The 26998-nt window shown below is 34.5% G+C and overlaps 1 protein-coding gene across 2 annotated transcripts; it reads right to left on the bottom strand.

Annotated features, from left to right (window-relative positions):
* Positions 1-994: 994 nt before the first annotated feature.
* LOC110093929 lies at positions 995-26482 on the bottom strand. 2 transcript variants are annotated; one of them, XM_020818990.2, is made up of 4 exons: positions 26319-26478; positions 25851-25934; positions 17006-17556; positions 995-1864 (listed from the first exon to the last, which is right to left on the bottom strand). In XM_020818990.2, the coding sequence occupies exon 4, from the start codon at positions 1786-1788 to the stop codon at positions 1021-1023; it is 768 nt and encodes a 255-aa protein (XP_020674649.1). In that variant the 5' UTR covers positions 1789-1864; positions 17006-17556; positions 25851-25934; positions 26319-26478; the 3' UTR covers positions 995-1020. The 2 variants fall into 2 exon arrangements, with proteins under 2 accessions (XP_020674649.1, XP_020674650.1); XM_020818991.2 differs by lacking the exon at positions 17006-17556 and having other exon boundaries at positions 26319-26482.
* Positions 26483-26998: the final 516 nt, after the last annotated feature.

Here is a 26998-nt window from a genome sequence, read left to right on the forward strand (position 1 = left end):
AAAGGTCTATGGATGATACTGTTTTACATAATAATTAATTATCCTTGCTAAAAGTTAAGTAAAAAATTTTGGATGGAAATGTTAAAATCATTAGCATTATTATGACTTTAAAAAAAGCTTAGCTTAAATCACTAAATCCCTACATTAGGTAAGACGCTTAAACAATTTGTTAAATAAATTGAAAAAATAATGTAAGAGAGATGCTGAAAGAATATAATTATTGTCCCTCTTTCTTAATTTAAAAACATAAAATTCACATTTATGCCACATTTAATTTGGCATTTCGTGACTTTGTTCGACACTTGATTAGCTATAACGCAATTATTTGGAGTCAATTTTATGTATGTCTACAAGAAAAGATTAAGAAATTAATGCTTCCAAACCTCATCAAATACTAGCAATGCAAAAATGGCTCACCCAATCCTCGCATATGTTGCTAATGGTTGATAATGAAAGGATACTCAGATAATTGTAATCTTATGAAAACTAACTTCTGCATAACCAACTACCTCTAGACTCTGTTTTCACCTCCACCCCATGGAAATAAATAGGTGATCCACCATTTTCCATACAGAAACCACATGCACCAACATTCGCAAATGTGCACAACCTCACATAAACACAAAAGGACTCCACAATAGATGTGCATGTGAAGGTGCCCACAGATTCAAACAAGCACAAATAGGCACACACATAAAAATAGACACCCAAAATCATATGCACATGCATCTCCGTGGGCATGTGCCTTTTTTTTTTTTTTTTTTTTTTTTTTTTTTTTTTTTTTGGTACTCTCGCTGATGCATGTGTAAAATAAATAAATAATCAGAGACGCAGACGTTACAGGCATGTAGCAGAATGGTTCCGCATACATGCCTGATAAGGGTTTCATTTGGGACGGCTTTCTTACTGCTTCTTAAAGCAGCTTTTCAGTACCAAAATTAAAAATTAATTTTGGTACTAAAAAGCTGCTTTAAGAAGCAGTAAGAAAGCCATCCCAAACGAAAACAAAGTCAGAAGAATTCAGTGGCATACAATGCTGATTCGTGCCAAATGCCCCATAAGGCCAGTGTGCAGAAGGTCGAAGTATGCATTACTATTCTTATCATCTACCTTCGATAAGTACCTGCCTGACGAGCCCCAGCCATCAGTTGGGTAAATGTTGTGATTCCCCTGCCTTCTTTCCTCGGGAACAGGTGACATGGCATTAGTCCCTTTCAGAAGTTTATCTTGATGCTCAGAATACTCCATGGTTTGGTCATTAGATACAAGTTCCAAATCTCGCTTCTTGAAACCATCTTTGCAATCACCGTCCAGATCAAGCTGCTTGGACTTTGGGGCATTTTCACAGAATTCATCTAAATGCGTAACATTGTTGTTTTCCACCTGTCCAGACTGATAGTCTAATCTATCTGTTTCACAGCCATCCATATTCATAGAAAGACAAGCTTCTGCTTCAGAGCGCCTCAAAATTTGGCTACAATCATGACTCTCTTGATTCAGTTCTGGGAGATCTATACAAGAATCATCAACTGTTGCTGTCAGGGCATTGTCATGCTTGATTTCAGTCTCCCCGTAATGTGTTCCTACAACATTTATTGGAATGCAAGGTTCTACATCATGGCACGTCAAAATTTGGTCAGAATCATGACCTTCATGATTCAGTTCAACAAACTCTGAAAAAGAATCAATTTTTGCTGGCAGAGCATAGTCATGTTTGATTTCAGTCTCTACGTGAGCTTCTGTGGCCACATCCCATTTTGATGCTCGAATCATCACCTTTTCAGCCATAAGCCGAGTTTCACATCCAAATTCCTTCAAAAATGTTTTTTGTCTCCCTTCTTTATGCTCGATCAAAATGAATAATCTGCAAAAATATGACCATATCAGCGCTGCAAACTGAAGTTCCATGAACAAAGTAGAGAGGTTACAACCATTACGGCATTACCTAATTGCTGCCAGGAAAATGTCAGCGTTACAAAGGTGTTACCAAATAGATTAACAGTGCTCAAATTGAACTAGAAGAGAACCTACATTGAGAACACAAAAATACTTCTAACATCCTCGTGTTCATCACATGAAGTACTCCGACTAAAAGTGCCACATGCTAAACAAAGCAATGTCTCTGGAAAAAACTACCTAGAAAACAAACTTTATTGTATCTTTTTTTATACTGACGTAAAATGTCATAAGCTTCCCCACTCAACTTTATAATAAAAAATCATATCCTATTGTGCAAAATGTGGGCATGGAAGCAGGAAAACTCTTCTTTGTGCAAGGAGCTTCGTGATGATGAGGATTAATTACCTTTGAGTTGCTTGATTGATAAGAGATGGGAGGCTTGTATTAGAAGTCCTCCAAAAACGAGAATAAGAGCATAAATCACTATAGGACAAATTGTTATTTTCGTCGGATTGTGTTTTGTCAGAATCACTGACGAAAAGTTGGTAGTAGCCAAAATGGGGAATTTCCGGCAGAAATGGGCCCTATTTCCACCCCACATCCCTTCCTCCACCATTTTCACGCAAAATAGCTATTCCGAGTATATTTTAAGCACCCACAAGTCCTTCCTCCTTCCTCCTTCGATTTTACATAGTCATCGCCCCCGCCCTCATCTCGAGCGTCACCGTTCGCCATTCTCGACCCTTCGGACTGTTGCCCCATCCTCGGTCCCAAGCATCGTCGGTCACCTCCATTCACTTGTTGTAAGGACATTTCTTTGCATCTTCTTCAAACTCTTATTGATTACAATAAGCAAAAGTTGTTAAAGTAGAACTAGCAAGAAATCCAAAATGAATTTAGCTTATATTGTAGATTGGTTCACATTATCACATATATAGGAGAAATTACATGTATGATTTTTTTTTTCATGAAAAGGAAATTTTTTCTATGAGAAGAAATTTTTTTCCATGAGAAATTTAAAATACTTACTGCTAATTAGTTGAAAAGAAGAACAATGGATGTGAGTTTTAGGAAAACATTATTGATGAAGAATGCCAAAAATTCCTATAAAATATATATTTTTTAAGTTTGGCACAATTCGATGTGATGTGTGAATAGAGAGAAAATACAAGAGATGTGGACGAGAGTGGTTAATATGAACTAGAAGCCATATCATGCCCACCATCTACTATAGGACTCCAATTCCTAATCCTTCAGTGTTGTACTGCTAACATGAATAAATTTTATAAAATATTATTTCATAAATGAATAATTCAAAGCTAGTGCATCTTGCTCAAGCGATTATGTTCTTTCATGTACACAAACTGAGAGAGAGTTGTTAGAAAAATTCCTTATTAAGGGAAATTATTTAGGAAGGCTTCTAATCAAGGGGGAGTTGTTTCGAAAAGCTTCCTAATTGTGTTTATGCTACTTAGGAAGTGTTTAATTGTTTAGGAATATTTCCTAAAATATTTTTAATTCTTTATGAAGGTTTCATAAATCATATTTAATTGTTTAAAAAACTTTCTTAAATTATATTTAATTGTTTAGGAATATTTCCTAAATTATATTTATGTTGATTAGAAAAATTCTATTTATTTAGAAATATTTACTAAATTATGTTTATGTTAATTAGGAAGGTTCTAATTGTGTTATGGTGTTCTAGGACTATTTAACGGAGAGTTTGTCTATGATTTAGAGAGGATATTACTAAGTTTATTTTCCTAGTGCTTTTTTTTCCATAGTGTTTTACTTTAGTGGTCATATTTATTTTCCTAGGTTTTATTGTGAGCTGCTAGCAGCATCTAGGGTTTGTGGGAGAGCTGATCTACCTCTCGAATAGTAGATCAATTGTATTTTGCTTTATTATTGAAAGAGAAATAAGAAAATCAACTCTATCTTTGTGTTCCTAAGTTATTCTTCTCTTTTATTTGCTATTTTTACTTTCAAGGTGTATCATCTTACTACTATTTTTTTTTAGGATTGTTCGTGTGTAGGATTTTCTATATCATATTTTATATGGATATTCAAAGTCAAAGGAATTTATTATATAATCGATTGTTGTCTGGATGAAAAATATTAACAAATGAATTTATTTATAAAATAACACTTAGAATATTGAGTATAAAGATTGAATATAATATCCCTCGATAATGTTTTAATCAAATTGTTGTGCTGCTTAAAGAGACCGGCCCTGTAGATAGTATAACTCCATCAGATTTATACAAGATCAAAAAAGTTTAGGTTCCAATTATGTTTGACTGCTACAAAAATAGATTGTTGTGTTAACGTGTGCATGTTGTATTACAATGATGATTTTTTTGAGATAGCATGTCGTCATTGCAGTGAGCCATGATTTAAACCAAAATCTTTTAAACATATAAAACATAAGGATGTTTTAGTTAGTCGATTAATTTACTTTACACATTATTCCTAGACTGCATTGTCTATATGCATCAAGGAGCTCCGCAAACATATTTCTCAGGTAGGTGTTTTAACTCATCCTTCAGAAGCTAAGGCCAGGAAGAAATTAGACCGAACACATCGTACTTTTATCGCAGAACCAAGAAATATAAGATTGGGGTTATGTGTAGATGGTTTCTCCTTTCAGCCAAACAGCCTCACCATATTCATGCAAGCCAGTGAAGACACCCCCTAAAATCTTCCATCATAGATGTGTATTGACTACATCATACATGTTTCTTACACTTCTCATATATGGCCCACATGATTCAAAAGCAAAAATTGATGTGTTAAAGCAACCCTAATCGATGACCTTAAATTCTTATAGAAAGGCGTGACAACATATGATATTTTCATCAAACAGAATTTTGTAATGAGAGAAACATTACTTTAGACAATTGATGATTTCCTGCATCTGGTATGCTATCAAATTGGAGCACTGCAGGAAAGCTAGTTTTCTCGTATCGCATGGAATTTAATAAATCATTCACATTAGAACATGGAGGCAAGAATACTTGATTTGACTATCACCATATATTCTAACCTGCTAACCATCTATTTAGATGAAAAAAAATGCTTTCACAAAAAATTAAATTGAGAAGGCACAACCTCCACCTAGATTAACTAGTGATCAAGTTTCTGAGAGAGTGAAAATGATACCCACAATGATTGACAAAAATTAGCTGAGCACAGAGTACCGTGATATGGATTGAGCCACAATTGGATCAAAGAAAGTATTTTTAGATTGTTTTCATATTTGAAAACAAACTTGATCAGACATAACTTAGATGTCATGCATATTGAAATGAACTTTTTTGATAATGTCTTCAACACTATGATGGATATAAAGGGAAAATCAAAAGATAATGTAAAATATATGATGGACCTAAAAAATACTACATAAGAAGATATCTAGAATTAAAGGATGGTGAAAATGGAAGACTTATTAAAATCAAAAGCCCCATTCACCCTCATTTTAGAACTGAGGTGATTAGCTTGTGAATGGGTACATAGCCTAAAGTTGCCATAGGGATCCTCTACGGGATCGACAGATTATTCGGACTACATTATATGGTCACAAGCAATTGGTGGACTGCAGAAGGTCAAAGTTTATGGATTTGGTTTGCAAGTTTATAGATTTGAGGGATAGACATCTGGCGCAGCAGGCTTCTCAAGTAGCAGCCAAGAAACGTTAGCCAAAAGTGGCTGGCCTGACAACAGAACTTGAGCAAGCATGAAAATTGCAAGCTGATATGTATATGCAGCAAAACCAAACAAATTATGAGCTGCGCAAATTCATGTGGCAGTTTCGTGAAAAGCACCATGCACAAACCGAGGGGAGTGAGGGAATGGAAGAGGATTAGAGTATGGTTTCTTGCAAAAATTTTGTTGGTTTTATATAATATTTAAGAACTGATACATTTTGACTATCATTTGTATAGTACAGTGTTTAACTATCATTTAATGCATTTAGAATAATGTTCTTGTGGTATTTTTGTTTATCCATTTTACTAGTTGAGTTCATTTATGTCAAAGATACATTCTTTGTGGGTTATTGTAGAAGAATTAACATAAGTGTTTTTATTTTTTGTCTGAGCTACAAGTTTCTAGCGGATTTGATGTCGAAAATAGACAGGACAAAATTTATGGAGTTATTATCCACTGGAATTACCGTCGGAATCACCAGTGAGAATTCAGTTCAAGATCCACCAATGTAAAACAATAAAAATCTGCTAGAAATCCGTCAGTAACATCTCCGGCGACAAAAATTTGATACTATTTTTTTTCTAATGCGGATTTTACCGACGGAATGAAATCAATCAAAAATGAATATTTCTGGCGGATTTCTCTTTTTCTAACAGATAAACCCACTTTTCTTTTGGTTTGTCATTTTAAACTTTTTCTAATTAATTATGGGATCATTACTAAGTCTTATTCGCTAACTTGATGGGAACTCTGGGATACTAACCAACCCTCGGGTTGTTTAAAACTTTGGTATCCCTTGCATCTCAACAGTTTCAAAATAGGAAATAGTGGGTTTCATATCAATTATAATAAGTTTAATTTAACAAATTTGTTTTCAATAAGGTCCCTTTTTCATGTTGAGAAAGGAACCATTAGCTTCTTTTACCTAGTTTGTATTAGGTTGTCCTTTCTTTTATTTTAATGCACTTTTGCATTTCATCAAATAAAAAAAAAAATAGATAAACCCACAGGAAAGTCCTTGTATTCCTATAGCAAATATGCCAAATGAAAGACAGACTAAGAGAAAATGAGATAGAGATATTGGTAGGCCACCCTTAAAGAAGCAAGGAGAGACGTTGGTAATTTTGCATTTGTATCATCATTCTTTGAAATTCTATTGCAAGTAAAAGAGGATTTTACATCTAAGAAAATACGAATAATAAGAATATAATCAAACAGAAACTAAAAACATCAAGATGAGAATTTCATAAAAAAAATAAATATTTTATGAAATAACCTTCTAAATAAAATAACACTTGATTTACATATTTATTACTTAATCAATTCTAATACTGCAAGCAATGACACGTCCAAGGCATGTTATGCCATTCAAATAACTGTGTCCTACATCACTAGCACTAATTCAATCAATTATCAAAGTATTAACAATACATGTTTTTAAATTATATTGGCCATGTAGATAAATGTGGAATGAGCGTTGTATGCACGGAAGTTCATGGCAGGTGTTAAAGAAACTAAGCATTAACATTCATCAACTTCTAGTGCATTTAAGAAGTTGAATAAGAATATTTTAAGGCCCATCACAATGCATAAACACAAGTTCATATGGCTCAACGGACAAGAACAATTCATTCAATATGAAAAAGGAAGTAACAAAACGACTTTGCTGGAGATTTTTTTCAAAATCCCTAGCGATAGAATGCCAATAACTAAAAGTCATGTTCATCAGCCAATGCTGAGGTGACAAAGTTCAAGGGATCACAAATGAAGGTCAACGCCTTATCCCTGCTTTCTATGGAATGAATCTCAATTGGACAGAAATTACGGGATGATTAGGCAATCAAAGGGATAAGCCATATAATCAGCATATAGGATGAAAGAATGAGCTTGATTCCTCAAACTTAGAAAAGTAATAATTTTATTGTAACTCCGAAACCAGTTTATATTTGAACAAACAAACTACTTGATGATTTTAGCTCTAAATATGCAAAATTTCATTTTCTCCTTCAAATCTTCTGTATAATTAAAATAATAGAATGTATTTCCCATAGCCCATGGAGTGAAACAAAATCACGCTGGATCCAGTCAAATTATTTTGTTTACCAGATGCATGATATAATAAAAAAAGTAAAGAAAAAAATGCTTTATTATCATTAAAAGCTAGGGTTTTACAAACCAGACCATACTGGCCAGCTCAATCATTAACCTATCTCTTAAGACCGGTTCGGTTCATCCTGAAAACCAATTAGGCTGAACCAACCAAAACCGTTCTGAATTATTTAAATAATTACATAATTTAATTTAATATATTAAGAATAAAATATTAAATAATACTTGTAATGTTAAATAAATTATATAATTCATTTCTTATTTGAATTAAATTTAAAAATTGAATATGTTTAAATTTAAAATTACATAAGATATTATTAATGTGTGAATTAAATTTATTTGTAATCAAAAAATCATATTATTACATGATTATTCTGTCAATTAAATTTTATTTAATAAGTTTCATATTTATTATGTCATCTGGTTCAACCTCAGTCGAATCATTGAACCCTGAACCATCCTTCTAGTTCTGTCCATTTTTATTTTCACAACAATCTTATTAAAAGCATTACTTTAGTGTTAAATTCTTTCATGAAGTTATTACATTCGGTATACAACTAGTGTTGACCTCCACATACATTTTGATAAGGCAAGCGAGGAGGGCGACCGTTAGCGGACTAGATATCGTTCAGAATGAAAATTGGAGCACCTCAATTGTGCACGAAACCACTCAGATGTCATCCAATCATGAAATGAATCGCTCTAATACACTCAAGACATCGAACTTGCCAAGAAAGTCATTCGTGCTCAACTTAATAGAAAATGATGGTTGGCAGGCAAGCGCAATGCTGCCCAACACTGCACAAAAAACATATGATAAAATGGACCGCGCCTTTGCGCTCAAAACATCGAAAAAGGATACCCCTTGCAATCAATTCAAGCTAAGGAGGTCAAAGACAATGGTCTACGGACATGACATTGTGCGATGTTGTCCAAACAGCGCCAGTTCATGAAACATACCTCACTATTGTGTCTAGAACATTGAAATTACCTGCACACGAGGCATCGATGACACACAAAATGAGGAGATACAAGTAAAAAACTATAATGTCTGGGTCATTTTGCACTTTCCTTATATTATTTTAATAAAAAAATATTAAATCTTATACCAATATATATGTATATAATACAAATAATATAATATAATATAAACAAAAAGGTTATCTTGTATCTTATTTGTAGCAAATCCCTATCGAATCCTATGCAAATGCAGCTCTGACTCCCATATCCTATCACTCTGCCAACTGCCCAGTTCAAATAAATATAATATAATATAATATAAACAAAAAAGGTTATCTTGTATCTTATTTGTAGCAAATCCCTATCGAATCCCCTGCAAATGCAGCTCTGACTCCCATATCCTATCACTCTGCCAACTGCCCAAATCAAATAAAAAAAGAGAGAAGAGTACCTAATATCTAATACGCAAGCCTCCACCTAGATGTTCTCCTAATCTACTCCTCTCCCCTCCACCTAGATGTTCTCCTAATCTACTCCTCTCCTCTCCAGCTACCCGAGCCTCCTCCCTCATCATGCCCAGTTGCTTCATCTCACCCCATCCAACACCCCAATACCAACATACCAACCCAATCTCCAATGTGGAACTACCGTGCCACCTTCTTCCTCATCCAACAGTTGTCATTTACACCTCCTACATCTCACGATTTGCTACCCTCATTCCCAACTACCTACTTGACCTGCAGAAGCACCCTCATTTGTTTGAACACCGTCAACCTAAAACCCACTTCATTTCCCACACACCATCAACCAACCATTACCTCCCCCAAATCGCACTTACCTGCTACAACTGAACCCCATAAGCCAAGCCCACCCCTATCTCCTAGCCTTCCTCTCTAACCCAGCTGCGCACTACCTGCAACTACTCTTCCCTATAACCACTCCACAGCCCAGCTCCGCTCCACATTATCTCCGACCACAGCAAAATGACCATCCCAGCTCCACCTCAAAGCCCAACTATCCATTCTTCCCCTATAACTAATCCATCAACAACCCCACTCCATCCGACAAACCTCACTCAAGGTTGTCAATCTCCACCACTCTTCTCAAATCTCCCACTTGTACGCCTAAAAAAGCATGTCATGGCATCAGGTAGCTTGCAACAACCCAACAAAGTGCATTGCATTGAAAAATGTGCAAACACGCTATACAACTGCATCGAAGTATGTGTACATGCTCATGCATCATGTGAGTGCATCAAAAATTGTGGCAATATACTTAAAGCATGCATATGCACCCTATAGGTCCTTCAACAAATGTGCTAAATTTACAAACATCAAAGTTTGAGAATTCTGCTTGGGATTAATAATATGCTAATTCAAAATTTAATTTTTAAAACTAATTACCCGCATGTGCTCCAATCGTCGCATGTAACTCCTAATCCTAAGGTTTGAGCATGCTGCCCGGATTTAAAAGCGCACAAATTTAAAATCATGCTTTTAAACTAATCACTTGCATGTGCTTCGATCGTTGCATGTAACTCCTAATTCTAATGTCCAAAAATACTTCGCGGTTTAAATATTCAAGTCCAATTCTCTACCTTAAAATGACTGTCGTCGACATGACTTAAATTAACAAGCGAACGTACGATTGCCAAATTGATAAAAATATTTAATTTTCAATTCATACAAGGTCATGAAAGCTTTTAAATAAAATTCATCTTAAAATGCAAACTCTCAAATTCAACCCTAGCGTAGTAATTTACAAAGTTGATAATGAACTCAATTCTCTGCTAGCAGACAAACAGAGTCGACAAGGTTCAAGTAACATAAATATAAATTATTTAAATCATCGATGAGGCCCATATTCAACCTTAGAGTCTAAAGGTTTTCGCTTGAGTATATCTAAAATTGAATATATGGAGTGTAATTTTAGTAGTAATAGACTTAGGAAGGGAATTGTGACTTTGAACGATCAAGTCATTAATAAAAGTACACATTTTAGATATATTGGATCTATTGTTCAGAGCAACAGTGAAATAGATGGGGATATTATCAGCAGAATTCAAGTTGGATGGTTAAAGTGGAGGAATGCATCGGGCTTGTTGTGTGATAGAAAAGTCCCGCTCAAACTTAGGGGAAATTCTATAAGATGGTGGTGAGACCTATAATGCTTTATAGTGCGAAATGTTGGCCATTAAAAGAGAAACATAATACTAAGTTAATTGTTGCAGAGATGAGGATGATTAGGTGGATGAGTAGCTTGACCCTTAGAGATAGGATACGAAATGAGCATATACGTGAAAAGGTTGGAGTAGCTCCACTAGAAGATAAGATTAGAGAGAGTCGCCTTAGATGGTTTGGTCACATAAAACTGTGGCCTTCCAATGGCCCGGTTAAGAAAGTATATGTATTAGATTTGACTTATGTTAAGAAAAGTAGAGGTAGACCTAAAAAGACTTGGTTAAAAAATATAAAAAATGATCTTTCTTTATTAGATTTAAACAAGAATTTGACTTTTAACATGACACAATAGATAAAAAGGATTCATGTAGCCGACCCGACGTAGCGGGACAACAACTTTATGTTGTTGTTGTTGTTGTATCGATGATGCCCATGTTGAAAATAAATGTCAACCGAAGGAGACCCTATTATCCAAATGTCATTTACACTCAAAGTGAACCTGATCCTCTATTGACGGGGCAAACAAAGCTGATAAGTTTCAAATGAAGATAAAAAATCACCTTAAATCCCCCAGGATAGTTGTGTTCAAAATGAATATCAACTATAGGGGACTCTATCATCAAAACACAACATGCATTCAAATCAAACTCAATCATTTTCTAGCAAATAGACAGAGATGACACGATTCAAATGACAAAATACAAACTATTTAAAATCCCCCATGATGATTGTATTGAATGTAAACCGCAATCGAAAGGTCAATTTTAAAATTTCAAATCTTTTAAATTCTAGTATTTAAAAAGAAATTAATCATTCGACAACTTCAGCTCACAACGAGCAAATGACCAATCAAGAATATCATTAAGGTTGATTCTCAAATTATTTCTTGCTAGCAAGAACATGGTATATATCCTCTAACTCGTAGTTTGGCCAAACAATTCCACATAACCCGTGGCTTGGCCCAACAGCTGCACATAGTAAATTGTTATGACTAGTCATTTAATCGATAGCTTGGCCCAGCAGTTCCACAAAGAACCTGTGTTTTGGCTGAACAGCTCCATGTGATAAATGATTATAACTGAAAACCCTCTAACCCCATGGTCCCAACAACTCCATTATATTACAATGACAACTAAAGCTCATATGTTTCACTAATGCCCTTAAGTAATGAATCATAAAATTTAATTGATAGGGCACAAAGCCCTCTCACTTAACTACGATTAACTTGAATTCATCCCTTAGACAAACACTCACCCAAGGGCTACAAAGTACCCTATGCAAAGCAACCCATGGCTATCAACAAGAATTGTTCGGTCAAGTTGGGTCAAGAACCTCCTCTGAATAAGTAGACTAGTGACTATGACAACACTGAAGGATGGAACCATGGGATATGGATCGGGTTCATCATCATTCCTCACACCATCCGCTTTAAGTGCAAAGTGATGGATTTCTAACTTTTAAACATCTAAAAAATCGCTACTAAAATATGCCAAATAATTAATACATGTTTGAAGACTAAATACACTCTAAACAAAAAACTAACTCATATACTTGTTTTAGGCTATTTTAAAGACTCTGAGTATTAATAATCACAAAAGGTCTTCTTATTCGAATAAAACAACCATCGATGCTCTAATTTGATCACTTTTATAAATATTTGATCATATTATAAAACTTAACACCCTACTTCTTTAATGTTTGATCCTAGGAAGTACCATTGGTAAGTTACAAAAATGGGTGCTAAAGTACTTAAATGCAATCAATTACCTTGAAATTGAGGTGTAAAAAAACCTATTTCTAAAGACAGAAGTGCTTCCGGGTATGAAAATATAGATGTTACAAGATGTTTTGATAATCAAAGATCCCTTACAAGTATGAGTTTAAGGTTTTTGGAGACATTATAAGTTGGATGACTAATTTACAACCATTTTAAATATCTTGTAGTGTTTGAGACCATAAAAGAAGAATGATTAAAAGTGTTGATTCCTGAATTATTATTTCAGTCAACAAGACTCACTCATATGCGTATGCCTTGTGATGATCAAAACAGATTATTTATCTCAAAGTCTAAAGCATCATAAAAGAACTAAGCATATAAATATAAATTATCATTTCATGAAGAAGGCAACTATTAATGGGAGATTGTAAAGATTCCAACAGAAGACAATGCAATGTTGACCGAAGTTCTGGCTTCATCCAAATTTCAGCATTGCATAGAGTTCTTGAGAACGGTGACAGAAATCTTGATGTTAATTGTTTGGCTCTTAGTGAATTCAAGAACCAAGGTGCATACTGTTAGATTGTTCTTTTAATTATTTAGTTTTATTCGACTATGAATAGTTTCCTGTTTTGGGGTTATTTGTTTAAATTTCCATTTACGCAATCAACTTGTAGTGTGACTGTAAATACACACGCAGCAACTTGTTGTAAAGCCATATTTTCAAGATTAAGCGCAAGAAGTGCTAGGCTTTTATTTGTTTTACCCTTAAGCATTTTAGTTAAATAGTTATTATTATAAAAATTAAGTGCTTCCCTTAAGTATGCTGTGGAGAATTTGGTTAAGAATTTGGTTAGAATACTTAAATATTTTAAATTTATATTATAAAAATTAAGTGCTAAAGTACTTAAATACTTAGCGCAAGATTATGCTGTGCTTCCCTTAAGCTTTTATTTGTTATAATCAGAAGTGCTTGCCATCATTTAAAATTAGGCAATATTTTAAATTTTAAAGATTGTTAATATTATAAGTGCTTATGCTACTCAAGTAGGTTTGGATATGAGTTCTAAATTAAATTTTTGGAATGACTTAGAAGAATTAATACAAAATATACCTCTTGAAGAAAGAGTTTTTATTGGAGGAGATTTAAATGGACATGTTGGTAGAGAAGTAGATGATTTTAAAAGCTTTCATGATGGCCATGGATTTGGAACGAAAGAGCAAAGGGTATTAATTCCAATTTAATTAATTATCATAGAAAACTAAGATTGAGAGGGAATTAGGAAATTTTATAGGAAAATGGGACTTATTTGAATTCAGATTTGTTAGGAAATTAGGAAATATTTATTTTAGAGAAAAAGGGCTGATGTGAATCCAGATTTGAAAGGAAATTAATAAAGGTTTATTTAAGAAAAGAGGATTGATTTGAATTCAGATTTGGAAGGGAATAAGGAAAGATTTATTTAGGTAAAGAAAATTGATTTGAATTCAAATTTGGGAGGGAAGTAGGAAGGTTTATATTATGATTAATTGAGTTGTTTTATTTTTCATTATTTGATTTATGTGTTTGCTGTAGTTTTTCTTTGGAGTTGTTCCTTGCAGCGTCTAAGGTTTGTGAAAAACTGATCACCCTCTTGAATAGTAGATCAACTTGTGAAGAGCTGATCTACCTCTCGAATGGTAAATCTCTTTATTTTCCTTCCCTAACCTAATTCGGGCTTCTCTAATTCCATCTCCCTACCACTCCACTATCAAGGAGAAAAACAACACAAAATGATGTGTCCACCACAAGACCAAGAAACAAGGGCGAGGTCCTCACATAAATGCTATTTAGCAGGGAAATAAAAAGTGTGAGAAAAAATATATAAGATAGAAAAAACAAGAAGATCTATGCTCTCTCTCTCTCTCTCTCCATGCCAAATGGCAATTTGCATGAGGACCGTCAAATATCTACTAGTGATGGTGCCGATGGATCAAGCCAACGTCTCTATGAGCAAATAAAGGGCACCAATGTCAACTCTCTACATAGCTAGCATGGCATCATCTTGCCACATGTCAGTTACAGACCAACACGATGCATCAAATGCTTGCAAAGAACAACTTTTGAACTGAATAGTTATAAAATATGTGATGAAGCTCACTGAAGATGAGATTTAACTCACCAAGCCAGTTTGTATGAGCAATTTAGTTTATTTTTATCCGGGTTAGAAGAAATTTCCCATGTACGGCAAAATTTTCCAAGTTTTCTTAACGAGTTAAAAAGGTAGACCAAACTGATCAACTTTTTTAACGTAGGAATGGCGAAACTCACCAGTCCAAGAATTTGCTGCCAAATGGCTGTTTCTATTTCAGTAAAGTTTAAATGAGCCCTAAAGTAACAAAAATTGCTAGAATAGAAGGTTCTTAGCAAACTTCATTTGTTCAAATCCAAACTTTACAAGGATTATAATGTCAGCATATTCCTCGGCGGACATAAATTATCAGTGCAACGCACACTATACATGATCAACAACATTCAAGCAAGTTAATTTCATAGTAATTTAAAATGAGCAGCGCCTAGCATTTCATTCGAATTTAGCAGCGCCTAGCATTTCATTCGAGTTTATAAAATGGAAGAATTATATGAACTTCTGGAATTTTATTTTCTATCAAGCAATCTCTTCACCCAACATAGCAATCAATAAATATATATATATATATAACATGGCTTTAAAAACTGGACCGGACCGATCAATTCAATCTGTTGAACCGCGAACCCGCTGGCTAGCCAGTTACAGTTTACTATAAAACTGGTTTTGCACAAAACAACTATCAAACCGTTCGAACCGGTGGTTCGAACCTTTGAGCCACTAAACCGGTCCTAGTTTTGAATAACCGGTCAGTTCATTTGAAAAATGATTTGAGCCGTTCAGACCAAATCGGATGGCCTAAAATTAACTAAAGTAAAGCTTATACTTATACGAAACAAAATAAAAAACCTTTCTACGCTTCTTCCTATTCGCCCGACTCGCCATCTGTTTTACAAAACCAGAAGGAAGAATGAATCAAAGAAGAGCGTGCTCGACTGCTCTCCGACCCACTGTTGTGAGTTCATCTCTTCTTCTCCTTGGCCCTCGCTCTATTCCATCCTCCTCACATTTACAACGTGTTCTTTGATTCTTGCATGCACTGTTATTTTGAGAGGCCTTTTTATTAGCATGTGGTATCTGAAGATTTAAGAAGATACTATGTTCTTTTATTCTTAGTGTAATTTCTACTGGAAAAAAAACTGCATAATAATAATGTATTTAATTTTAAATTTACCAAATTTATTTGTTATGTCTTTTTATGCTTCATATTATGATTATATTCAATTTTTATTATATATTTACAAATAGTTGTCATTATTATAATATTTAAATATAATAAGTATTTATTACATCGTCCGGATCGAACCATCGAACCGCTAACCTCTCCCTTCTGATTCATTTTCTGGCCTAGTTTTCAAAGCCTTGTATATATTTTGTGCTCAGTTTAAATTACTAAGAAAATGCTCATTTGAGAAGAAAAAGGGTGTGGCATCTGCTATATCATGATACCTGCCACAAATTGCTATAGTGCACTAAAATATATCATCAATTAGCAACACATACACCAATAATGTTATCCCACACACGCAGTGTTAGCTATATGCAGGCATGGAGCATTATTAATCTAAAGCACATGCTTTTGGGCATATATCTGAGTATATGCAGATCCTAACAAAAGCATATAACAAACCCAATTTCTAACAACGAGCAAGTCTCATTCATAAAGAAAACCCCACCTACAACCCTAGGAGAGGCTATAGATTCAAAAAACACTATATCAAGCGTTTATCCTAAAAATGCAAACAAAGCTGCGCTCATTACATGATAGAATAAATCCCTAAGGGGTTATTACAACATTTTCTTCACACAAATTTTCACTCTAAATGTGCCAAATGAATTCCCTCTAGATTAGATGTTCAAATATCTTTCCAATCCCATAAGCCTATTATAAAGTAACATAGTCCGTAAAACAAGCCAACCTACATGTCTTAATATGTTAACACTGTCGAGTGCACGGATATAAATATACCTCAATGGTAGGTCTTGGTCTTCTTGGATTACATGAATGTTGGTCATTACGGGCACCATCAAGTGAATAATATAACATGCACATTCAGAAAGGTTAGAAGAAACGCCTACAATTTCATGACTCAAGTGCAACATGAGGCATATGCAGCACAACATATTCAAAGCTTTTATCCATTCTGATATTTATAAATTGCTGCAGCTTCAAAATTGATGATTTAGCCAAGAACTTGAAGTGAGGAACAAAGAAAACGAGAGATATTTTACAGTTAGGAATAGAACATAGTTACATAATGTGATTGAGGTATCGCTCACAAAAATTAAGGGGAGCCACTCACCCATAAAAGAGAAATCCCTTAAGAAAATAATCAGCTGAGAACAAATGGAATAAAGCAGCGCCAAAACATTCCTAATACAAGCGCTTATATTGCCTAAGCATCCATTTGAAGTGGATTAGAGGTGGGTGCAATTAATACTCGGATTTGATGCTTCTGCTCATCCACTAGCTGTTGCTGCAAGCGGCCATTGGGTGGGATTTTAATGCATCGTCATTCTCCTATCCATCAAGAAGACTCTTGAGTTGAGCGACATTTAAATCAGTTATAGGCAAAGTTGGACCGAACTATATGATAATGTTTCATTGTCTTGGTCCTTAAGCAATGAAGAATGTCACCAAAAAATTGATTGACTTTCTTGGTTTGCCCATCAATTTGAGGATGGTAAGCCCTTCAGAAATGAAGTTGAGTGCTTAGATTTCTCCAAATAGTTCCCAAAAAGTAGCTCACGAACCACACTTCTCGATCCAAGGTGATGGGCTTTAGCATCCCGTGGGGCTTAATGATCCTCACAAAAGATAAGGTTCACAAAATTGGAAGCATCCACAACATTCCTACAAGGACCAGAATATGCCATTTTAGAAAAATAATTAACAACAATGACAATAAAATCATTGCCTTTTTTATTGTGTGGCAAATCAAGCACAAAGTCCATGCTTATTTACTCTCATAGATGATTTAGAATTGCAAAGGATTAATCAAAACAAATATTTTGTTTTCTATCCTTATCCCATGGATGATTTGGCTTACGTCTTTCTATAAAATGTTCGATAACATTTTTTTAAAATTTTTGGCCAAAAATAATCTCCACAAACCAAAGTATAAATGTCCTCTTAATTTACCCCACAAAACTTGGAAATAACTCAAAAGGCACAAACAACAAGCTGGAATGCAAAGTTGAGTTCCATTTTAAAAAAATTCATTAACAATAAAAAAATCATATAATTTTCCTTTTCAAATTTTTCATAAATGGGCCCAAAATATAAATCATTCTTATGTTGATCCAACAGGATGTCAAAACCAACAACTTCAAAAGAAGGGGCTAAGAAGACAATTTTTTACCAAGGGTGCTGACTAATTGGTTTAAAATACTGAATCGTACGTATGTCAAATGACAAAAGTATATTTTTAAAGATTAAAAAAATCATTTTTCTTTCCTGGTATTCAACATCTTTTAAGCATTTAAAATTAATTAGCCTCCTGATCAGGATGCAAAATAATTTTTTTATGAATCAAATAATTATGAAAAAATCATGAAGCTTGAAAAATCATATAGAACTTCAAATCTTATATACAAGAATATCTTCATTTTGTATCATTTAATTTCTCACTTAAAATAGGTCATTGGATGCCTGTATGGAGTAAAGACGGTACCAATACCAACCTTAAGCAATTTCAAGAAGATCCTCAAACTCAATAAAGTCCAGAAACTTTGGCTTTATTTAATCAAATTAAAGATATCATTTGATTCCTTATTTCACACAAAACTTGTAAGTTTCAAAAAATTAATAATAAGAGCAATCAAAGTAATAAATCTACTGATAAAATTATGTTTTAAAATAGCAAGTCCACGAAAGCTTCTTTCCAATATGATGGCCGTTGTTGTTTGCAACTCTATTAATGCCTTCGATTAATTGAACTATACCCCTTGAGAAGAGAACATATATCCAAAAAATACTACACTTTTGTTAATAAAAGGGCACTCATTAAGGTTAAAAATATTTCTCCTTTCAAAGCTTCAAAAATTTTCTACAGGTGTCCAAGGTGTTCACCATAAGGTTTAATAAATGTAAATATCTCACCAAAGTACAAAACTATAATTTTCTAATGTAAGGTCTTAAATTTGGTTTCATTAAACACATAGATGTTTGGAGCATTAGACAAATTGAAGGGAAAAACAAATCATTCCTAAAGACCCCTTATAATCTTGAAAAACAACTTTCAATTAATTCCTAGGTCAAATTCCAATTGGATGATAACTACTTTAAGATCAACTTTTTAAAACATGATGATAACATGTCGATCATATCATCAGGTGAAGGTACTAGATATCAATACTAAATTTTGATTTGTTGATGCTTAGTTACCAACACACGCTCTTCATATTTTATCTTTTTTAGACGAGAGAAGTAGCCCATAGGTTATTGTCTAGTAAAAGGAAGATGGTTAATAAGACTTGAATTTAGCTAGGTATTTGTTTCTATTATGTATCCTGAATTATATTCAGGTGGTGGATCACTCCAAGAAATAGTTCTTGGAGTAGTGTTCAGCTTTGATCACTGAGACGTGGTCAAACGACTCCTCGTCGAGCCCCCTCTAGTCTAGTGTCTTTTGGTATTAGAGCCATGGGAATGGTGATTCGAGAAACGAACAAGTTTGAATTACTAGCCTACTCGCTCCCACGCGTATCTAGCTGCTCATTTATTCAATCCGGACAGCCCAATTCCGCAATTCTGGAGCCCCAAACCTGTGGCCAGGCGCTCTCCGTTCCACGCATGACACGATTGTGGAGCCCCGATTCGGCCCGCCCACATGCACAACACCAAGTGAGCAACATGACATGCGCCCGCCGCCCGCACACGTCACCTCCGGCCCATTTCGGATTCGCATACGACCCACTTTGGCTCTGCGTGCGATCCAGCTGCCTGCGTCTGCCCCTGCATGCGTCATTGGCGGACCATGCCCCTGAGCGTTCAAACCGACCCGTCTATAACTTCATCCCGAACGATTTCCCAAGCTAGAGTCTTCCTTTACAGCACCTAAGCAAATTCTTGTTGCTGTCCACGCCATTCCAACCACCAAGAACAACAACATTCCCTGTTCTTGGCTAGAATTCAGCAACCAAAAATCATATCAGACCCAAATTCTGCCTCAAAATCATAGCCACTCTAGGCAAGGATTGTGGGATGATGAATGAATCAAGATTGATCTACCTAATTTCGATTGGATCCCTTCTTCCTACTAAGATATGTTTGGAGACCACCCCGTAAGTCGTTTTCCCCACCTTCGATTGAGTCCAGCTTCAATGGGTTTAAAGATCCGTTGTAGAAATTGTCGTCTTTTTCTGTCTATGATGAGTATGTGTATGATGTGTATGATAACAACATGTTCTTTGGAGTGCTTAGTGTTGATAAGCCTATGTATGATCATGAAAAGAGTAAGATGGATGCCCAGCCGGAACTATTCCCTCATAGTGGATGAACATTACTCAATCCCATCTTGAAGAGATGAGCGAGCAAAGCATCATGTCCTGAAATACGATAATTGCATACTACAATCAGAATGGATTGAACCTTGAATCTTTTATCTTCTTCTCTAGAATGGTGAAGGAAACACCAATGGATCCAAATGATTTCACTATCACAAATGTTCCATCTATTTGTGTTAATCTTGAGATGTTAAAGATTGGTAAGCAAATTGACATCGGGTGGACCTATCCAAATCGGTTCAGCAAACCAAACCACCTCCTTATTATTGCCAACTTATCATCTTACTACGAGCCTGAAGTTCCTCCTACCCCGGTAGACTGACATCAATGTTGTTGCTCTATTCTATTGGCAGTAAACTTCAGTCTTTATATTAGCTACATAGAATTAAATAGTTGGATTTTATGTTTTCATGAGGACAATTGCCTTTTAAGTAGCCTACAAGTTATCATAAATAAGGGATTGTTGTCTTGTAAAAGGGAGATGGTTAACAAGACTTGAGTTTAGCTCTGTATTTATTTATATTTCTGTATCATGAACTATATTCAGATGGTGGATCATTCCAAGAAATAGTTCTTAGAGTTGTGCTTAGCTTCGATCATCGGGACGTCGACAACTCCTCGTTGAGCCCCCTCTAGTCTTCTGTCAACTAATGTGGCATATCTAATAAAATATGACATGCATCTATAGATAAAACAACAAACCAATTTTCATCACAATATTTGTCAATGAAGAATTTAACCAAACACCTTACATTTATAGGAACACCAACCTTTCTAGACCAACAATTATTATATAGCTTTGCATTATTTGCATATTAAAGCTTAAGCCTTTCAACATTTCTTTAGAAGCCTATTTTCAAAACTAAACATTTTTTATCATACAAGTTATAAAAAAAATATGCAATTTTCCACAAAGCCAACTTTCCTCTTAGATCTTTGAAGCCAATAAGACTAAGCAAATGACAACTCTTTTTTCCATACAATCCCGATCACACGACTTTTCAAAAATATGGCCTTTGAATTTTTCCACACCAAATTCAACTCTTCAATCTTCAATTAGTTCTTTCCATTCAAAAAAATTTCTATAGAAGCAATAGAAACTACAAAAAGATCCAAGATCGACTTTACCATCAAACTCAAGGAAGTTGACATGAATAGTATTGTTGGTACTTTTGATTATGTGCATTAGTAGATCCACAACACAAACAAATTATAGCGGAGTTGTTGTGTCACTTCCAGTTGCTACGGTATTTCAAGCATTAGGCTCAACAAATCAACATCATCCTCCACATGTGGCTCATTCAACGTGTGTCATTATCTCACCAGACTTGTTGGTGTGTGCTATTGGTGGATAATAGGAAGGAATTTACTGTCAGGAATAAAACAAAGGTCTAAGAAGATTGGACTAACACATGCTAAAGGCCACTCAACCATACAGAGGAATTTTGAGAGTCATCCGCAATTAAACCTTGCACAACCACGACTGAAGGCACTAAAAAACAATGAGAGCCATCAACTGCATGAATCACTTGATCCTAGTTAAGCATTCAGCTTTGGTGCCACTTGTTAGGAAGTGTGAACCAAATGAGAACTAAAGTTGAGTCCAATGCACTAGTAATCAAGCCCATTTTTGCACCCAAAAACATAAGCCAATAAACGAAAGACAACAACCTGATATTTTTTTACACAAATATATTTTTCAACTATTCAGTATAAGACTGCACAAAGTCTCATGTGCCAATCTAATTAGGGCATCTTCTACCTTCCTTTGTATCTCTAATATAATTATTTCTTTATCCATACTTGTTTTACCATACAACCACTTTAGGTTCTTAGCTATCTTATGTATGTTGCACTTAAATTTGCTATCAATGACTTTTTATCAACCAACAAATCAAACCATATAGCACAGCCTATGTAAATATTGTTTTGTAAAATTTAGCTTTAAGCACTATGGTTTTCTCCGATTTAACCACCAATCTTAGTCTCTAAACCATAAATGAATGAATGCAACCCATGTCTATCCATACCGTTTAAATATGCATATATTATTTAGGAGAATGAATGAATGGTTATCACTATAAAATTGCTATGATTGGGGAATAGGCCTGTTGCAAGTAAGTCCAACATCAAGGTTTAAAAAGGTGAAATCAATAACTAAGGCATCTTGCCTTGAGCGAAATGAGGTATGAGCCTTAAAACAAAATAACAAAAACTCATAAAATTAAAAATAATTCATAAATACTACATAAATCATTGATAGATTAACTTAGCTCCTCACCATGAATCACAAAATCGCCAAATAAGAGAAAGAAGGTAAATCTTTATCTAAAGTTAAAGTGTGAAAGAAGATTCAAAGTAATCAATTAAAATTTAAATACGGCATGAGGATCATAATCCACAACGCAATCATACACATTCAGAGATCTCCTCACTTACAGTTGACCCATTCGCACAATGTTAATAGCCCTCCCCCTCCCCGCAACACTTCTAGCCACTCGAAGACTCCCCGCTAGGGGTGCAAATGAATCGACCTGGCTTGAGCCCAACTCGTTAATGAGCTCGCAAGTCGAGCTTATTGAGTTTCGAGCTCGAGCTCGAGAAGAATATTGAGCACGCTAGATTATCGAGCTCGAGTTTGATCGAGATGATGCTCGGCGAGTAATCTCGCCGAGCGACTCGAGTGTGGAAGTAGAACCGCAAAAGCCGAAGGAGGAAGGCGGAACCACGGGGGCGGACTCGAGTGTGATTCAAAATGTAATTCATCTAGTTATGGTTGTGTCAATTTATAGGTTTAGATAGAATACGTCATAGCCCAAAAATTAGTCGAGCTAAATTAAGCCCAATGTAAGCCATATTCTATTGATTAAGCACATGCAAGTTTACATGTGTGCATAGCCTATGCTTAAGAATATTAATAAGTTTAATTACATGTATTTTCCAAAATAATTCTATCCTTCATGTAGAAACTTTCTTCAAAAGTTTATATTGTAGAAAAACAAAAAAGGAACAAAATTCACCATATGATTGGAATGCACTTATGCTAGATAATTAAAGAGTCAAGTTAAATTAACCTAGAAATGTGGCAAAAGCAAGTTAAAGAGCGAGAAAACATGAAATAAAATAGGCATAGGAGTAAAAATGCAATGATATATTGGCAATTTTTTTTTTTTAAGTGTTGATGAGTAGGGCAAATTCTGATAAGAAAGTTCTTTCACTTCCTTCCTCCATTTTCCTTAACTACTTTTGACTTCTCTAACTTCACCTTCCCTCCATTCACTCTCAAAGAGAAATGCCATAGAGCAATGTCTGCACTGCAATAGAAGTCCTTTGAGACCTAAAAATTATCTCTACTAGTTAAGTGATATGAAAAAAACATAACATGATCCTCACACAAATGCTAATTGACATGGAATTTTATAGAGAGAATAGAAAGGTAGAGAGAAAGCAAGAAAGATAATCAATAAGATTTTTCTATTCTCTTTTCTCTCTTCCTATCTCCATATTAATGATAAATAGCGCTTTGCATGTAGCCCATGGAATGTAGTCCAAGCAATTATGCTAATGCATCAAACAATCACCTTATGAACAACTAAAGGGTGTCAATGCACTTCCCAACCTAACATAGTAATACCATGGCATCATACTACCATAAATGTTAGTTAAAATGCAACAGAATGTATCACTGCCTAAAGACTAAAGAGAACCACTTTGGGAGTGAAGCAGATATTACACAAGAGGTCCAGATATGGAATATGATTGTTAAATATGATTGTTAAATCAAAAAGCCAGTTGGATCGAACAATTTGGTCTAATTCATCTAAAGTGGACGAAAATTTTCTTAGTAGGCACTAATTTCCCCAAATTTATTAACATTGCAAATTTAATAAGCATACCATACTAGTTAATTCAAAAGTTTGAAGTCGTAATGACCAAACTCACTGCCTGATCCAAAATTACCACATTGATGCAGGTTATTCATTATTGGGTTAGCAAAGGCAAGTTACTAAAACAAATAATCATGGAATAAAAGCAAAGGAAAATATAGGGCAAAACTATGAGATATGTGATGATACCAAGACAATCTAGAGCTATGCACTGCTAGAAAACATGGGGAGTTGTCAAAGAGACAAATAATTTAACAGATTGTCACCCTTCCGATTCACCATTTTGCCTTATAAGAATCATTTATTTTCACCATTCCCATTCCACTTCTTAAATATGCATCCATAACGGCAATAACAATTTTTCTGCATGTCTTCAGTTCCCAACCCACACAAGCTAATTTAAGCTTATCAAATGCTGCATGGATCGTGTTCTATTATGGATATCCAAATTTTCAACAAACTTTTTTAATCATACATAAAGACAAAAAGATAGGGAAAAAAAAGGTTAAGCTTATGTGGTAAGTGAATAATTTCATTAATAGCTCATGAATTATTATTTGAAGATATGCACCAATGCCAATTCTATTAATGAATCATTCTTCCATAACAAACACACTAACATGCTCTTATGACAATCTTATTTAGTTTCAATGTTTTTTAACCTTTAGTAAATGCAATTTTTTATTTTCCAACACCCATCCCCACTTCGCCTCAATTTGTTCTTATAGGGAATTTCTTTTACTTTAGTTTCTCCATTGTTGATCATCACTTCACAACAACCTAATACCACGCTAGGGCTTTATATTAGCGATTGTAATGTTGTAATTAAGAAGGAAAATAGGTTTACCTTCATATGGTTTAGGTGATAAGGAAAAAAGGTCTGCCCACAAAATGATAATGTAACATAGAGATAGAGCTATAGTATTTAAGATAATGTGATAGTATACATGTACATATCATTTGAGTATTAGATATGTACCACACATCGAAGTTAATAGTAATATAAAACAAATTTAAGTAGCTAGAGCAAATAGAATGTTCAGTAGAAGATGCGCCAATAAAAGGGTAGATAAATTAATGTAAAAATATTGGGAAAGAAAAGAGGTAGACATAAAGTAACATGTCAAAACATATGTAGAAAATGATCTACAACATAGGTTCACCTAATATAGCATTCAACAGCATCATCATTGCCAACCCTAAGCTTGACTGATATAGGCTGAAGGTTACTATGCCTATAGGTAATTGCAATATTTTCACCAAAACCTATTAAATTAATCAAAATATAAGGAAGATGATGATCACTTTATTAACAATTAATAGGATGAATAGAGAACAAAGATTCATAAAATCAAATTTCAATAATTGAGATAAAGCTAATGATGATGATGAGTGTCTAATATGAAAATAGTGAATAATTTTATGTAATTTTATGTAAATCCCCAAACATAGTACCAAAAATACTAAATGCGATCAATTATGTTATGGAGTATAAGAAAAATAAATCTTCTCAATCTAAATTGCATTATCACCACAACTTTTAACATGGAGAACAACAATTTCCTAACCTTCACACTATATCTACCTGATGAAGCAGCAATTGTAAAGAAAATAACATAGTGTGCCACTAAAATCTTATGATTGATCACAAATGACGTAGTTTTACAGGCATGCTTGAACAAACGATGTTTAGCACGAAAACAAGAAATACATGGATTGTAGTATTGTCAGTATTAGTATTCAATATACCCACCTCAGGATCTAGGCACCCTTCATGAAGAATGGTGAAACCAACAAACCACGATACCGTAAAAGCTACAGTTTCCAATATTCGTCCCTGGCCAGAACAAGGAAAATGGAAAAACATTCAAAAGCCGATCAAAGTAGAAAATATATCATAAAGTTCGTCTTACCCCTGTTAAAAACAACAAAAGAAAGTCAAAAAGTAGCCAACGGGATGGTTGATTAACCCGAGGCTAGGAAAACGGGAAAAAAAAAAAAACAAAGATAAATCTCCAACAAATGATGTGCCCAGAACAAAAAAATAACGATCATATAATAAATCACAGCATAACAAAACCCTAGAAAAAAACTTGATAATAATAACTGTTTTTTTTTCCTGGAGGGACTTAGGTCAATCGAAAAGAACCAGAGATTCCAAGGAAACCCTAGATCTTATAAAAGGAACGCAAATAGGCGAATTTCGAAGAAAAACGCTTACCTTTATGGAGCAATTGCGCCAAATCCGTAGCGGCACGTTCCAAATTGAACTAAACGAAAGCTCGTAAAGCGCTACAGCGAGCTTCTAGCTTATCGAGCAAACCATTTTTATATGATGGTAATATTACGATAAACACTCCACGAGAGGTCTAGAGCCGGTTCATATAGGCTCGAATTAGAACTGGTATGGACCGAACCAACAGGACGACGTCGGATACAACAATTGCCTTGCCGATCCAGAAGAATAGCGGCATCTGAGGCGATTGTGCAAAACAGATGGATTAGGCTTCGTTTTGGACAGCTTTTTTTAAATCAGTTTTTTTGGTAAAATAAATTAATTTTATTTTAAAATTTTGATTTAAGAAATATTAAGAAAGTCATCCTCCAGCATTTAAGAAGTATTATGAAATTAAGAAATAATGTAATTTTATCATATTTAAGAGAGATAAAATTCATAGAAATCAAAATTATCAAAAACAGAAGCTTGCATAAGAAAGTCATCCTGAAAAAAATAAGAAAGAAATAAATAAATAAAAATAGAAAAAAAAAAGATATTCTTTTACTTTAGATACTGGAGCATAATGATAAGAGCCTATTTTCTGATAAGCTAGCATAGTGAGCTATAAGAGATTGAATTTTGATATTTGCCTCTATTGGGATGTATAAGGGTTTAAGGAAAAT

The sequence above is a fragment of the Dendrobium catenatum genome, unplaced genomic scaffold (assembly GCF_001605985.2).
Source record: "Dendrobium catenatum unplaced genomic scaffold, ASM160598v2 fragScaff_scaffold_370, whole genome shotgun sequence".
Taxonomy (NCBI): domain Eukaryota; kingdom Viridiplantae; phylum Streptophyta; class Magnoliopsida; order Asparagales; family Orchidaceae; genus Dendrobium; species Dendrobium catenatum.

What these genes read in the sequence shown, in the direction of transcription:
- LOC110093929 (XM_020818991.2), bottom strand. Translation starts at nt 1,788, where the DNA reads ATGGCTGAAAAGGTGATGATTCGAGCATCAAAATGGGATGTGGCCACA.